This window comes from Amphiura filiformis, chromosome 3 (assembly GCF_039555335.1).
Source record: "Amphiura filiformis chromosome 3, Afil_fr2py, whole genome shotgun sequence".
NCBI classification, from domain to species: domain Eukaryota; kingdom Metazoa; phylum Echinodermata; class Ophiuroidea; order Amphilepidida; family Amphiuridae; genus Amphiura; species Amphiura filiformis.
In genome coordinates this window covers 74,797,914-74,816,483 of record NC_092630.1, presented here as the reverse complement: position 1 = coordinate 74,816,483, position 18,570 = coordinate 74,797,914, and the positions used below count along the sequence as shown (strand labels likewise).

The 18,570-nt window shown below is 36.9% G+C and overlaps 1 protein-coding gene across 1 annotated transcript in view; it reads right to left on the bottom strand.

Annotated features, from left to right (window-relative positions):
* The window catches only part of LOC140149113 (rho GTPase-activating protein 45-like), a 151,539-nt gene that overhangs the window by 46,257 nt on the left and 86,712 nt on the right, over positions 1-18,570 (bottom strand). Inside the window, 3 exon segments of the mRNA XM_072171285.1 lie at positions 377-458; positions 11,082-11,151; positions 12,583-12,667. Of these exon segments, the coding sequence (XP_072027386.1) occupies positions 377-458; positions 11,082-11,151; positions 12,583-12,667 (237 nt within the window).

The following is an 18,570-nucleotide window of genomic DNA, read 5'->3' as shown; positions in this document are numbered from 1 at the left end:
TTCAATGTCTAAATCATGGACTAAAGAGACAAACTCCAAACAGTCAAAGTCTCAGCATCACCCAATAATGAGGGCCGATTGTTCCATGATGTGCGACAGAAGAAACTCCTATACACATACTGCATATTTTCATGTGTAAATGCGAAGACACACATTGCTCCACGCTGGTGTGATGCACGCATGATCAAACGATCAGTCCTCATGAATATGCGAGAATTCACAGCATACAATACACAGAAACTTTGACTGTTGGAAAATAGTCTGTATTAGTCTATGGTCTAAATCAACTGGTATTTAGGAAATATGCTATTTTTGTGGATACCATACCCTAAAAAGAGGATGCTAAATCACATAATACCCCTTTAATGTAACCTACCTGTTTCTCTTGTGTCGGCTGGGGTATCTCTGTAGGTACTACTCTCAGAGTTGCTGGTAAGGGATGATAGACTCTCATAGGACTGCAATAGAACACACAAAATAATATCATCAATTATCATCAGCTCACTGCCACAAAGTTGACTTCATTGGATAACATGACGTTACTGCGTACATTATGAAAAATCAGGTAGGTGTCATCATTTGTGAGAGACTACTTCGGATTGCAGACAGAAATATACACCCCTACATACCAACCGCGGACATTGTATATTGCCGGACAACCAAGGACGTCCAAATCGATGCTTAAATATTTGTCTTGTTCAAGGACCCAAATGGTCACTATTTCTAATGCACAATAACGGACATTTACTCTCAAATGCATTTGGCATGCAATTGGGACCTACTGCAGACCTCCGTAAACTAAGGACAGTGCTTGTTTGCAGCTAGGTCCATGGTTTGAATGTGAAAAGTCTTGTGTGTCTTCTGTTGCAGGCAAACATGCACACACCTAACACACTTAAATACACAACACTAATGTAGACACCCCTCCATTCTTTACGCAAATACACATACACCAGCACCCCCAACACACACATTTGAGGTGTTTTTTGCCTTCACACATGTTAAACTTGTGTGAAGTGTGGAGTGATCCTGCACCTACAACTATGGACATGTTATACTTATAATGCTTTTAAGTTCTGTTTTTGATCAAGAAACACTGTCCTCTAACATCCACAGTTCCTGTATGTCCGCAGTTACACAGAGATTTTTAATGGTACGTCCTCATTAGCTAGTGTTTACAAAAGCACACATACAAACAAGAAAACCAACATGCACTAATCCACAGTTTTGAAGCAGCTAAAGAATGTAAAAATGATAAAAAGTTGTCTATTATTTTAATACATTTCCTCACATTTATAAAACCTGTATGGTAGACTATTTCAAATGTGTTTTCAAATAACCACTGGCCCTTTCAAATGCAAAGGAATGAAATCCTAAAAATTTGTCACATCCTCTATATCATGATCACTTAGCATATCATTTTATCACTTAGAATTATTTTATATTTTGAACGTACCTTAACTAACATTTCATTATCATCATTTTAAATTCTCCAAATGATTTGTACTTTTCTATCCCTGTCATCAAATGAAAGTCACAGCTGATTCAATATAACATTAGACTCTTGATCTGTAATGTCCTCCTATAGCGAGCAACATCAAATCAAAATTATCACTCAATCCCGCAGTCATCATCATAAATTTGAATATAATATTCAAGTGATATCACTCCAACTAGATAGAGCCAACCAACATCAATATGCCGTATGGCATTTTCCAATTCAATAATCATCATTCACTTGTATACTGACGTTGTATACGCACAGATTAACATGATGTCTACATTTGAAAATATGGACCGACAGCATCCTGTTTTACACTGCACGGCTTGCAATCTTTGCACAACAGCGGTAACTTACATTACCACAATATGATACACACACACACATAGACACCCCACCCCCACACATATGCACATCAATTACATGTGAATTTCTCGAACAGGTTTAGTAAGATATTGTGATTTTGAAAGTGAAATAATGATAGCAGTGCACAAGACTGACGACATATCTGTCCTCACAGGCATGGCACATCTTGTGTTTTCAAAATGGATGTTGCGTACGTACTATCACATAAATACAAAATTGATCACAACACAATTTATGCTAATACTCCTACCTTCATGTACAGCCATCTCTTTTTCTCTCTCCCCCTCTCTCTCTCTTTCTCACTCTGTTCTCTCTTTTTCTAACTCCTCTTTTTACATGTTTTATTTCTCTTATTCTTTCTGTCTGTTTTTCTGTCTGTTTGCTCCTCTCTGCCTCTTTCTCCTCATATATTTACACATGCTCAGTATGAAGGACAATTTGTTATCATAAAAGCTTCAGAAGGATTGCAAGAGTCACCATTGAACAGACATAATCTAGATGCAACTATAATTAATTTTCCACATCCTAAGCTCTTGTAAAAACCCTCATGTAATCCAATAATTGTACTACACATGGGAACTTGAAGATTATTTGGACATAATAATATAGTGTGACTGCAGAAGATGCAAATGAAATGCTTGGTTGAAAGCAAAATGACCTTGATAGATACTTCAATAAAACCAAATTCATAATACCTGTATTTCAGTGAATTTATTAACTTGAAACTTTAGATTCTTGCATTTTGATTTTTCAAAAATATATAATGCTAGGCAGTTTTGCTTCCTAATGATGCCTATATTTCTTGGCAAGATCCTTGGCAATGACTGGCCAACATGCTCGCTTTGATTATCGCAAAAGAAGAACCAGTTCATGCCTTGGTCGCGCGATGGTACGCATCTTGTTCAGTGAATGAGGTGACAATATTTCATGACGTGATTTAATTAGCCAATCAGAACACTACTCTCATGATTTGTTTACAATGTATCAGGCTGTAGACATGCTAAGAAGTATGAACCTTTGTCAGCCAACCCTTTTGTGCCTATATGTATTCGGAATGATTTGAAGTCCCTTTGTGCTGTAGCCTATTGTAGGTTAGGGTTAGTGTAGGCCTCAATGAAGGAAAAGAAGAGCTTTGTTATCCTTAACTTACTGGAAGCTTTTTGGCAAAGGGGAAGGAAGGAAGGAAGGAAGAAAATAGGTGAAGAGGAAAGTTGTTTTCCTCAATACAATTTTGAACCATGGATCTGTCAGGTACGGTGCTGAAGACCAGGGATTGCAAGCCAGGAGTATATGGTCGCATGTCATAAGTTGGGTACAATTTCCATTACATGGTCAAAAATGACAAAAAATGAATTTTTTGATATGTTGTATATATTGACAACCTCTAACAATTAACACCACTTTTAACCTTAGCACATGCTTAATTTTTGAGATAATGCTTAATTACTAATTAATTAATACACAGGCGTCTATGTAAATCTCAATTTTCAAATGCATTTTTCTCAAATCGGACCTCAATTACAAAAATGACTGTAAAATTTTTATTATATGCAAGAATGTCATCAGATTTGGAGGATATGTTCTCAATACATTAATGCTTGAAATGAACTATTTAAAATAATTGTACATATGTTAATTACATTGTGGAGGTCAATGACCTTTTTACGAGTAATTAGGGAGATGGTTATTCTATTGTTGAGGAAATGAATATCAAGAAGAGAAATGTACATTAGCATATTGCTAAAAATACTGAAATTCAACTAGGGTTTCATTAAAATGAAAAAAAGGAACATATAACCCTTTATAGGTGGTACTACACCCCTTGATAAATTTGTGAGTATTTTTGCATTTTTTTCAAAAATAATATCACACTGGTAACAAAAGTTTATGTATATTATAGGGGTAAGGAATCCAGTTACTACATGTACACTGGAATGTCAGTGACTCAAGACAAGCGGTACGTTATTTATGATAAGAAAAGAGGTACCGCTAGAATGTACCTCATTTCTTAACATAATAATGAACCCCTTGTCTTGAATCACTGAAATTTCAGTGAAGTAATTGGATTCCGTGCCCCTATAATATACATATAACTTTTTTTACCAGTGTGTAGTTACTTATTTGAGAAAAATGCAAAATTAGTCAAATAATTGATCACAGGGTGTAGTACCACCTTAAATAGTTAGTAATTGTTTTAGGTGTACAAATTCAACATTCAAAGCTTTCAATACATCATACCCTCACTAGATTTGAAAAAGTAACCAGTAGTTTTGACATGCTGACATGTGAATTTTCACATAGGCCCTATTACACACTCCCGCATCCGCCTGCTCCACATCCGCCTGCTCCTCCACCCCTGGCATTTTTCATTTCAACTGATGTAATTTTTTTACTGAATAATATATAATTATATGCTTCAGTAGACTGAAAGAGTATAAAATTAGGCTTAAAATGAGGTATCAACCACTGCTGTAGGATATGGGGTTACGGAAAGCCAATCAAATTTGTATCGCAATTTTCAGAAAAGTGTAATCCCTCCACCCTTTTTGCATACCCAACTTATGACATGCGACCATATGCACCTTAGTCAGCCAACACTTTTGTGCCTATATGTGTTCAGATGATAATGCAATTGCATCACATGCGATACATGCACTTGCAGTAGCCTTGCGCTGCGGCCTTTTATAGCCCCTGGTAGGGTTAGCGCTAATTAGTAGGCAATTTTAGGAATGCTGACACAATTTATTCACTAAATCCCACATTGTGCTTAAAAATAGATGGGGAAAGGGGTGGGATGGATGGGGGAGGGGGAGGCACGGGGACCTGCCCTCCCCCATACATTTTTCAAGGAGAAAGTGGGGATGGTAAAATGTACTTAAAAATGACTAAAAATTGACAAATGGGGACGGAAATTTGGCTTTGCCCCCCTCACACTAAAATCCTGGCTATGCAACTGAAACACATGTATACACCAAAACAAACAAATAAACAACAACCCAATTTGAGACACAACAGCCTTGATATTTGGTTTAATCAGAACAGCTCCAATTAGGGCCAGCTTAGATATTTGTCTTGTTCATACTTGATTCAGAGGTTTCAATGGACAAACATTGAAGAAAAGGAGCACAAACAGCAAAAAATCTTATTTATACACCCTGACTTCTGTATAACTATACCTGGTCCATCTTTTACAGAAAAAAAATAAATCAATCAATAAATAAGACACAAACACACACCAAAACACTCTCACTATGGCAAAACATGTCACATACTGGCTAAGTGTTTTGATTAAATCAAAATGCGGCTGCCTTTTTTGCAATATCAACTGGGAAATTTGTCCTCTTTGTGCCGTCACATTAATTTAATGATAACCTTAATTTCAAATATATTTTCCTTTTCTTTCAAGATTTTATTATAAACACATCAAAAGTGACCAGAATCACACATTCATCCAAATATAAGAGCAAATAAGCTGTGGTGATTTGTGACAACTAAGCCATTGCCTGGTATAGTGATGTTGATGAGGATGCTTCTTTTCAATTTGACCTTATTTATTATATTCCTTGCTCCTGCAATATTAAATCATAATCATGCACTAGCAAGCACCACATCACTAGCACTGGCAAACAAGCTAGCAAAAATCTATATCATCATAACATTACATTATGAAGGAAGAACACTAATACATTGCTGCTAAATTTGGGGCACAAAAAATGTGTTCCTCAAGCTGGCTAATAGAAACGAAAGAAAAGAAAATCCCCTAAATACAATGTAATGACTATAATGCAGTGGAAGCGACTCACTGTGGCAGGCAGGCAGGCATAAATGATGCTAAACAGGCTACTGCTGTTTCTCCTAGCTGCACTCACTCGTTCACATACACACTCACACAAGCTCTAGGTGCGTCCTGACACGAAATTACATCAACCAAAATTTATCTACTAGCTAGGAAAAATTTCCTGTCCATTTCAATTGCATCAAACAATTCTCTTCTTTTTCATCACAGAAAAAATGTAATGTTTTTGTCACATTCTGTTCAGCACTGTTTAGATTTTCAACAAAAAACAAGGAAATAAGCATGGCATAAATTTATTGACTATTTTCAAGTATTTCTTAGGGTGACTTGTGTATTATATGCAGTCTCTTAGAGTATATATTATTATACATAAAATTATCTATATCAGTGGAAATTTTGCGGTTCTTAACTTATGTGGTTTTCAACGCAAAGTATCAACCTGATTCGACCGCAAGTGCCTCCATGTTGATATATGTTGTTGTATAACATTGGTTAAAATACAATTTTTGAAAAAGAAAAAACATTTAAAAAGGACATTTTTAAAATATTTGAATTTTTTAAATAAACAATATGTAAATTAGCTCATCATAATAACGAATATGCAAATTAGACCCCCAAAAAAGTTGGAACAAAAAGATTGTTTTTAAATTGAATTAAAAAAAAAAAATGCAAATTAGTTCATTATCATAACAATGAACAAGCAAATTAGACCACAAAAAGCAGCAGGAGATTCTAACTGTGGCCTACCTATCCTAGAATATCTGAAGTCAATCCGCCTATCCATTCAAGAGATATAGCATCTGGATGGACGGAGGGCTAATTTCCTTGCAAAATATGCAAATTAGCTCATTATCATAATAATGAATAAGCAAATTAGACCCCAAAAAGGAGCCTACCTTTCCTGAAAATGTGAAGTCAATCCGCCTATCCATTCAAGAGATACAGCATCTGGATGGACAGATGGCTAATTTCCTTGCAAAATATGCAAATTAGCTCATTATCATAATAATGAATAAGCAAATTAGACCCCAAAAAGGAGCCTACCTTTCCTGAAAATATGAAGTCAATCTGCCTATCCATTCAAGAGATACAGTCTCCAGAAATACAATACATATGGAGGTAATGTTGCAAAAACAGTATGCCTCATATCACGGTGGAGGCATAAGGATAATATATGAAAAGTTCAGATGCAAAAGGTCATATACAGTTATACACCATACTGTTCTCATTCTGAAACTTTTGTGTACAGAAACCAACATCTCCCCTATAATGTTAGCTTTTAATTGACACCCTACTTATAAAAAATTCAATGTATATTTTTGAAACTATGATCAAAACCAGCTCATAATTTCTTATTATGTTCTTTACATTTGATGAGTTGTCTATACTCTCACATTGAGAAAATGGATGTATCATGTTTTGCATGAGAATTCTTCATTATGTACAAGTCTTTTTTCATGCATGTAATTTGCTATGCAGTAAGAACCCAAAATATATTTTGTGCAAAACATATAAAGTATGCAGAGTTCAGGTCATGGCCAGGTCTGCAAAGGCATAATAAATAAAACAGAAATGGAGACAGGCATGCATATAAACAGAATTAAGACTAGGAAGATATTTCTTGTAATTTTTCTTTGTTATTTCAATATAGCTTGCTCTTCAGCAGTTTGAAAAAATAGAATACATAACTTTTTCATCGCTAAATGACATTTAGTCGATTTCTATATCATAATACTAAGCATACATATTAAAACCGTACAATTCTTGGATTAGATATAGGGAGTGTGCCCAAAATATGTAAATCTGAAACAGTCAAGAACTAAAAAAAAGCATAAGAATTCAATCTTTCTATCAGGAAAATCTTATTGCAGATTATGGAATTATTCTAATAATACATTTATAGGCTGCACATAAATGCGAACATAATTTGTATATAAACACAAACCATTTTCAATCATCTAAACGCTATGAGGAATTATTACTATTCAGAGAAGCGTAAACATTGCTAGGCTGTATATCCACACGATTGAACATATATCACCATGCACTCACTGCCAGCCTCCCTCCCTCCATCCATACAACTCCTAGTAATTAAGATTCAATAAACAGGATTCCATTGACCTTTTAGCGTTGATTATTTTCTGTTAAACCAACCACAGTGTAATTTATTGCAAATAACATTTTGACAACAAAACAGAAGGACATGAGAGAAATGCTTACACAGGTTATTACAAGCAAAGTTGACTAAGAGAAATGTCACCCAACATGCTAGTACCAAGTCCCTTCTATTGCCAACATAAACTACAAATCTGCGGTTCTTGGATTGCATGGTTCTCGACGTAAAGTATCGGCCACAATACCTCCACCTTGACACCTTTCACATGGAGCTGGGGCGGGGGGAGAATTAAAAAATCCCAATTCCACAAAAAAATTAAACATTTATGCAAATGAGCTTGCCAAATTAGCACATTTTGAGACAAAAACCTCGCAGAATTTGAAGACTGCCAATTGCCACCAAGTCACAACACTTTACACCTTACCAGTTCCAAGATATTGCACTCAGGGAAATTTATGCAAATTCATGCAAACTAGCTACCAAATTAGCATATTTTGCAACAAAACCTAATAGAATTTGGAGACTGCTAATTGCCACCCCTTCACCAAATCACATCACCTTACGCCTTACCAGTTCCGAGAAATTGAACTTGCAAGCTTGTAAAGACAGATGGAATGACAGGCAACCAGGAAACATAATACCTCCGGTGGAGGCATAAAAATCATAGAAAAGCGTAATAATTTTAGAGATTCTTCCCTCTGTTGATCCCTTTAACACTTTGGATGGACAAATTCAGGGATCTCTTGGGATCAAGATGTGATGCAATTATGAAATATAGCACTAGCGTGCAACACCGAAAAATACACCTCCTGTGGATTATCATGGGATACCAAACACACCTCTTGTGCACTAGCATGTGACCCCTAACAAACACCTCTTGTGCACTATACTTTTTGCACCTCATGTTTTGTGACATTAGTCCGTATTTAGGTGGTCAAAGTATTGAAATGCATGAGTATCTCGCAGAACGTGCACACATGCACACAAGAGCCACTTGAACCGAAGTATAACATGTGACATCTAACACATACCATGCACTAGCATGTGACATCTAGCACGCACATTAGCATGTGATATCTAACACACACCTCTTCCATTAGGCGGAGGTGCCGTATTTAGCGTTAGCTTTAAATATTTTCTTATTAGATTATTTTCTTTATTTTTCACCCGGGTAAGTCGGGTGGAAAATAAAGAAATAAAATGTCCAAAGCTAACGCTAAATACGACGCCTCCACCTAATGTCCTGCACTAGCACGTGACATCTAACACACACCTCTTGTGCACTAGGTCAGCTGCAGTGCTGACTTTATCTGCAAGCTGACATGCTGTCCCATGTGCTATGTGGGCCAGTTCCAGATCTGGGGATCTGGATGGATGGATGGATGGAAGGCCCATCTGTTGGCTTTTTTTAGCAACTGGTTGCTTGTTTTTGGTCTCTTTGCCACTGCCATTGATAGTCGGTGTTCTGCTCCTCGGACCGCACATTTTTTCATTATTTTTCTTCAAATTTTTCAAAATTCTTTATCAACTTATATATTTTGCCCCAAAACTTATCCTAGTCTCACTGAATGGCCCCCTTTTTTGGTAAGATTTTCCCCAGTCTCACGGAACGGCTCTCCCTGAAAGACCCCCTAGTTCCCAACTGCTGTCTGCACATCCCTGTCACTTTCAAAGTTGAGTGCCCCCCATTGTTGCACCAACTTATGACATGCAATGTACACGTAAACATGCATGTCACACTAAGATGCTACTCTAAGCACTGGTACATGGCATGTCATGTACCTCATGTGTACTAATGGGCATCTACTTGTAATATGTAGACATACTACACATCTATTCTACACTGATGACATCTACCAAACACTTGTGCACCAACTTGTTATGCCTATAGTTCGTTCAGCTTATAATTGGCAAAAAAATGAGACTGAGTCATAACATTGTGCATTGATACAAAATGGTGTACACGCAGTTGGGTACAGTACTTACGCTAGTTGCATGTTGCATAATGTGTGATTGACTTGCACTTATGTGAATTTACACAAATAATAAGTTGGAATTTTATTGATATGCGTAGTAACAAAAAGCAAATAAATTTCACCAATTATAAGCTGAATAAACTATAATGCACGACCCTTGTACACTGTGACACATGCACCTCTTATGCCATGCATGCGTACCTTGTTAACTAATAATGCAAGGTGAAAAAGTTGTTTGCCATCATCTTACAAGATCATGGGCGATATCACCCCCTATGATTATATTGCAATATTATTTTTACATCCAGATATTTTTGATATGCCTACGATATAGCAACTTTTATATTCTGTCCTAGAACCGCAACCATGGAAGTGGTTTGTGCCAGGGTCACCAATCCAAACTTTTGGTAACGATCGGAAGCAATAAAGTCACTGTTTTGTAGGGTACATCCTAGTATTTTGCTTCTGAAATCTGAGATAATTTATGTAAGATATACTTTCAATTATGTGCCACTGTATGTAGTTAAGTTATTCTCAATATTCAGGAAATTTGGGCGAATTTGCGGATTTGAACATGAACAGAATAGAAGCTGCGCAGGAAATATAATAATATCATGCTACTTCCCCTGCACTATTGTGATATGGAGAAGACCACTGATGTCCATGCTTAGTCTTAACTTTGTCAGAAAGAGGGCCAAACAGATTTTACCTTTGTCAGAAAGATGATGTAACAAAATCATAAATGGCTTAATTTGTGGGATATTTGTGTACATCCATATCAAAACGATGCACTTGTCGGCTGCTACATGTGCCTCATTTCACATAATAGCTAGGAATAAATACCAGACTCATCTCAAGTGGAGGTCACATCAAATCATCCCCAAGTGACATGGTTATGGAATGTTCTCTGTATTAATAAGCAATGTGACTTGGGGATGATTTGATGTGACCTCCACTTGAAATGAGTCTGGTATTTATTCCCAGTTATTATGTGAAATGAGACACATTTAGTAGCCGACAAGTGCATCCATTTGATATGGATGTACACATTTAATAAATTGATAGAATAATGATGCAACAAAGTATCAGTTAGGTATAATATGTTGGCTTGAAGTTCTAGCAAAAATAATCCCCAAACTGACCTATTACTCCCTGTGAAGCAAACACATCCTTCAGGCTTTGTAAGATTTTAACATTTTCTCACCACCCCTTGTGAACACATCAAGAAAATCACTGGTTTACATAAACTTAAACCAATCTAGCAGAATCCACATCCATTGCACATACAGTGCTATTTACCCTGTGTCACTATCCATCATAACTTACCTTTGATGTGGGGAACCCAGGAAGGCTAGCGCTTCCCTGCTCCACGTCACCCATTAGATATTCGGTCACACTGTGTTAGAAAATGGGAGAAAAGAAAGAAGTCTATCATACTTAGAATGTTAAATCAATCACTTGTATGCCAATGTTTGCTCTTTTGTGGAAGATGAGATTTACCAAAAAGTGATGGATAATTAATATACAGTTTTTAAACAAACACTTTTTAGTTTGAAACTCTGAACATGATTAGACAATATATGACAGGCTTCAAGGAAGGTTTAAACAAAACAAATCTGCACTGTCAAGATCCTGAAAATCAAGTACAATTTATGTATATTAAGACTCATTATTGTGTAATGGATAATTACAGGGTGCATACCCACACAAAATATTAAGTCTGTGGTGATTGTTTGCTGCACACTGCAACAGGAACAGTTATTGGTGCAATGGTACTACCCATATATGCATGAGGTATGAGCATCAAGCACACCTGCGTAATTTACATACACCAACTGAGCATGCATGTCCATGTGATAACATTAGATTCTACTTCTATCTATCTAGTACGCACAGATCTTAACTGTGGCATCACACGCTATATGGTATGTGTGTGTGGATCTCTAAATCATGTAGAGTTTATCTGGTCTGAAGAAATATATTAACTGAAGAAATATGTTAGCTATGTGTTACAGAGCAGAAGTGTGCATCTTTACTGGACAGTCTGCAGCCCAAAATCAATTGTGTTCAAACATCACAGTTGTGGTTATTTGAAAACATTATAATTTGTGAGCCAAAAATCACACATTTCTTTGTTGAAAGTGAGCCTCATTCCTTTATTTAATTGTATTTCTGTGTCTTTATATCCCTCAATCAGTTATGCATTATGGTATTTATAAATACTACTTGGGGGACAGGGGCACAGCCATTACACACAATTTGTCTAGCAAAAGTACCCAGATAAGAATCCACTCCACACAAATGAATAGGAAAACAATGTATCTCGCTGTGCATGGATCGTGCCAAGTTACTGAATGTTGATTTACCTTGGTAACTTATGTTATAAAAAAAATTACTGAAAGCAAAAAAAATTCTACTGAGAGCAAAGCATTTGATAATGATTTTTGTTTAGAAAAATATACCAAATTTGGGGGAAGGGCAAGTTACTCATTTAAAACCACAAGGGATCACCCACTATACTAGAGGACAACTCTCCTGACATATTGCCAGTGAGCCATAATGGTAGCATGCATTGGTTTCCAAATGGATGTATAAATGCGGTCTTTATAAATATCATATCCATACCTGTCAATATACACCAGTATGATGATATGATTACTTAGTTAGGCCAATTTGCTTTTGCCAGATTCCATCTGCAATCTGGTTAAATATTAGTTACTTGAACACATTTGAATTGAAACCTTTAATTTCCTACAATATTATCATAATTCCAAAAAGTCATGGACAATGACTATTGAATCTTAACAATTGTTTTAATTGTGTTTACCTGCTACTAAATGCAAGAGCCAGCTGATCAATGGCCTCATAAAATCTCTTCCTGTCTCCTTCATCATCTCCATCTCCTGATAAACCTGCAATAAGAGAATAAGATGGACAAACTCAACATGAGTAATAGATGGATAGATTCAACAAATAGAAACAAAGACAGAATATGATGATCATTTTGTTGGTTTTTACATTTACATGGCTCAGGTAAGTTACAATTTTGACATACAAGATTGCATGCCCTAGTTGTATCAGAAATTTACAAAGACAAAATAAACCAACACAGTTAAAATAAACAGACAATATAAACAAATATATAAACAAACACCTAAAAGCTTGTATTCATCCAGGTCCCTTGACATATAACAAAATCAGCATCATCAATCAAAATATTGCATGTGCTTTTTGTTATTATCAATATTCTATTTTCAAAATGACTTTCTTCAGTAGACAGCAAAATGTTGACATGATATCACATGACTTTGTTCAAAGTATTGCCTTTGGTACACCTCATACATATTTATATATAAAAAAACCCTACCTGCCAACTTTAAACTACCACAAATGCTACCGGAAACACATAAACATTTTGGTTGTACCTAAGGCCTATTACGATACATAGCCTAGGGCTTGGTTTACTGATTGAGCAAATTATAGCTTAGGCTATTAGCCTAGGCTATACCTAATAATAGGCACCTGTTGCAGTGTGTTAGATGTAGGACTAAAGAAATATGTAAATAAGTTTAATAAAACAAGCACAACATGGTTTATTTTGGGTAAGTAGTGCAAACTACTGGTTCATTGGACAACATGCAGTTGAGTGAGAGAGTTCCAATAGTCCAATTTCAAGACCATTGTGTCCATCATAATACTAATTATGGCGTGTCCGTCCGTCCCTCTGTCCGCGCGCTATCGCGTTCCGTCCCTCTGTCCGCGCGCTATCGCGTGCGTGTGGCTCGCTAACGCGTGGCTCACGGTGCGTATCACGTGCGCGCGGTGCGCTATCGCGTAGTGCGCGGAGTACCGATGGGCGCAGTGCAAGCATCGGAAAGCATTACAGTGTGGTTAATCGTGCAGGTGCATCTCATCGGATCAATAGGCCTAGATACTAATTTCGGGGTATTTGGGGGGGGGGGCGTCATATGTGGTAGCAGGAGAAGAGGCGAACGATGGGTTTCCAGATTACAGCCAAGTAAGCATCACAGCTACAAAACTACTAAGTTGATTATTGTGTCAAATTGGGTCTTGATCATTGAGAGACGTATATCATAGTAGTTTAAAAGGTCAGGGCAAGTAGGCCTATATGGGTAACGGGTGTTGGGTGATTAGAGATAGTCACAAGAACCACCCAACCCGAGAACCGCGAAATCTAGTATATTATAATTTAAGCAAATTAAAGATTTCACATTTACCAAATGTTTTTCTTTGAAAATGAATGTCTTTCAAATCAAAGGCAAAACCCAAACAGAACAGAATTGAGTACTGTTTACTAACTTGCTATCTTCAGTAGATAGCATTACTTACTGTCACCACTATGGAATACTCTGATCAACAGAGTACTGAAGTTGCTATCTTCGGTAGATAGCATTACTATCATCACTATGGAACAATTTGTGATCAATTGAGTAATGTTTACTTAATTGCTATCTTCTGTAGATAGCAATTCTGTTACCACTATGGAATACTCTGTGATCAGGAGTACTGTTTACTTAGTTGCTATCTTCAGGAGATAACAGATACTGTTACCACTATGGAACAAGCTGTGATAAATTGAGTACTGTTTACTAAATATTGCTATCACCACTATGGAATACTCTGTGACCAATTGAGTACTGTTTACTAACTTGCTATCTTCGGTAGATAGCATTACTACCACTATGGAATACTCTGCGATCAACAGAGTACTGAAGTTGCTATCTTTGGTAGATAGCATTACTATCATCACTATGGAATAATTTGTGATCAATTGAGTACTGTTTACTATGTTATCTTCTGTAGATAGCAATTCTGTTACCACTATGGAATACTCCGTGATCAATTGAGTACTGTTTAATAAATTGCTATCTTCGGTAGATAGCATTACTGTCACCACTATGGAATACTCTGTGATCAATTGAGTACTGTTTACTAAATTGCTATCTTTGGTAGATAGCATTACGGTCACCACTATGGAATACTTAGGTACTTTGTCCTGAAGAAGTCACAGCTACTCCTGATAAAGTGGCTGTGGTATACTCTGTGATCAAGGAAGTACTGTTTACTAAATTGCTATCTTCAGTAGATAACATTACTGTCACCTCTATTGAATACTCTGTGATCAAATTGTAGGATGGGCTTTTATAACAGGAGTTCATAACAATTGGTAAGTTTTAGCGGGTTTGTCGTCGAACAAGTTTACAACTGTCAAGCTTTCGTCAGGAGTAGCTCTGACTTATTCAGGACAAGTACCTAAGAATGAGACATGTAGGCAGCCCCTTGCCTACTGGTTGGTGGCTCTGAAAAATACTGATCCCTGAAGACTGCCCCTTGTCAACAGAGAACAAGCAGACCTCACCTATCTGCTAATGTACCACTATGGAACACTTTGTGATCAATTGATTACTGTTTACCGTTTACTTAGTTGCTATCTTTGGTAGATAGCATTACTGTTTACTAAATTGCTATCTTCGGTAGATAGCATTACTGTCACCACTATGGAACACTCTGTGATCAATTGAGTACTGCTTACTTAATTGCTATCTTCAGTAGATAGCATTACTATCACCACTATGGAACACTCTGTGATCAATTGCGTACTGTTTACTAACTTGTTATCTTCAGTAGATAGCATTACTATCACCACTATGGAACACTCTGTGATCAATTGAGTACTGTTTACTAACTTGTTATCTTCAGTAGATAGCATTACTATCACCACTATGGAACACTCTGTGATCAATTGAGTACTGTTTACTAACTTGTTATCTTCAGTAGATAGCATTACTATCACCACTATGGAACACTCTGTGATCAATTGAGTACTGTTTACTAACTTGTTATCTTCAGTAGGTAGCATTACTGTCACCACTATGGAATACTCTCTGATCAATTGAGTACTGTTTAATAAATTGCTAAGATAGCATTACTGTCACCACTATGGAATACTCTGATCAATGGAGTACTGTTTACTTAGTTGTTATATAGGCCTACTTCATTAATATATTCTTGGTCAATGACTGGTTAAAAGTGGATCACCTGACCAAAAATTGTTCTACCATCAGTAATCCCATCCATCCATAAATAGTACCTCTAAGCTGCAAATAGTCTTTTCAATGTCCCGGATGAGCTGTAAATAGTACCTCCAAGCAGTAAATAGTGCTTTTGACAAGGTCTTCCACATGTGCGCATCCGATGTGACTGAACAGTTCATGCGGCAGAACTGCCATAGCGTGATTTCGCACTGCTGTAATACTCTATGGAATACTCTGTGATCAATTGAGTATTGTTTACTAAATTGCTATCTTTGGTAGATAGCAATTCTGTTACCACTATGGAATACTCTGTGATCAATGGAGTACTGTTTACTAAATTGCTATCTTCGGTAGACAGCATTACGGTCACCACTATAGAATACTTAAAGGTACTTTGTCCTGAAGAAGTCAGAGCTACTCCTGACAAAGTGGCTGTGGTATACTCTGTGATCAAGGAAGTACTGTTTACTAAATTGCTATCTTCAGTAGATAACATTACTGTCACCTCTATTGAATACTCTGTGATCAAATTGTAGGATAGGCTTTTATAACAGGAGTTCATAACAATTGGTAAGTTTTAGCGGGTTTGTCGTCGGACAAGTTTACAACTGTCAAGCTTTCGTCAGGAGTAGCTCTGACTTATTCAGGACAAGTACCTAAGAATGAGACATGTAGGCAGCCCATTACCTACTGGTTGGTGGCTCTGAAAAATACTGATCCCTGAAGACTGCCCCTTGTCAACAGAGAACAAGCAGACCTCACCTATCTGCTAATGTAAAAGGTTTGGTGGCTCTGAAAAGAGCCGCTCACTGAAGACTGAAGACTGCTAATGTACCACTATGGAACACTCTGTGATCAATTGATTACTGTTTACCGTTTACTTAGTTGCTATCTTTGGTAGATAGCATTACTGTTTACTAAATTGCTATCTTCGGTAGATAGCATTACTGTCACCACTATGGAACACTCTGTGATCAATTGAGTACTGCTTACTTAATTGCTATCTTCAGTAGATAGCATTACTATCACCACTATGGAACACTCTGTGATCAATTGCGTACTGTTTACTAACTTGTTATCTTCAGTAGATAGCATTACTATCACCACTATGGAACACTCTGTGATCAATTGAGTACTGTTTACTAACTTGTTATCTTCAGTAGATAGCATTACTATCACCACTATGGAACACTCTGTGATCAATTGAGTACTGTTTACTAACTTGTTATCTTCAGTAGATAGCATTACTATCACCACTATGGAACACTCTGTGATCAATTGAGTATTGTTTACTAACTTGTTATCTTCAGTAGGTAGCATTACTATCACCTCTATGGAATACTCTGTGATCAATTGATTACTGTTTACTAACTTGCTATCTTCAGTAGATAGCATTACTATCACCACTATGGAACACTCTGTGATCAATTGAGTATCTGTGATCAATCGAGTATTGTTTACTAAATTGCTATCTTCAGTAGATAGCATTACTATCACCACTATGGAACACTTTGTGATCAATTGAGTACTGTTTACTAAATTGCCAAGCATTACTGTCACCACTATGGAATACTCTGATCAATGGAGTACTGTTTACTTAGTTGTTATATACTTCATTAATATATTCTTGGTCAATGACTGGTTAAAAGTGGATCACATGACCAAAAATAGTTCTACCATCAGTAATCCCATCCATCCATAAATAGTACCTCTAAAGCTGTAAACAGTCTGTCTTTTCAATGTCCCGGATGAGCTGTAAATAGTACCTCCAAGCAGTAAATAGTACTTTTGACAAGGTCTTCCACATGTGCGCATCCGATGTGACTGAACAGTTCATGCGCGCAACTGCCATAGCGTGATTTCGCACTGCTGTAATACTCTATGGAATACTCTGTTATCAATTGAGTATTGTTTACTAAATTGCTATCTTTGGTAGATAGCAATTCTGTTACCACTATGGAATACTCTGTGTTCAATGGAGTACTATTTAATAAATTGCTATCTTCGGTAGATAGCATTACTGTCACCACTATGGAATACTCTGTGTTCAATGGAGTACTATTTAATAAATTGCTATCTTCGGTAGATAGCATTACGGTCACCACTATGGAATACTTAGGTACTTTGTCCTGAAGAAGTCAGAGCTACTCCTGACAAAGTGGCTGTGGTATACTCTGTGATCAAGGAAGTACTGTTTACTAAATTGCTATCTTCAGTAGATAGCATTACTGGCACCTCTATTGAATACTCTGTGATCAAATTGTAGGATAGGCTTTTATAACAGGAGTTCATAACAATTGGTAAGTTTTAGCGGGTTCGTCGTCGGACAAGTTTACAACTGTCAAGCTTTCATCAGGAGTAGCTCTGACTTATTCAGGACAAGTACCTAAGAATGAGACATGTAGGCAGCCCCTTGCCTACTGGTGGCTCTGAAAAATACTGATCCCTGAAGACTGCCCCTTGTCAACAGAGAACAAGCAGACCTCACCTATCTGCTAATGTAAAAGGTTTGGTGGCTCTGAAAAGAGTCGTTCACTGAAGACTGCCCCTTGCCAACAGAGAACAAGCAGACCTCATCTTCTGCTAACTTTTGGTGGCTCTGTGATCAATTGAGTACTGTTTACTAAGATGCTATCTTCAGTAGATAGCTTGTTCTCGCTTGACCTTAGATTGTTGTTGCTTTTGAGTGTATTGATGTAAGTATTTTCAAACTGCTGTCTTTAGTTGATCTCAGTTCGAGAAGGCAATTCTTTAAGATA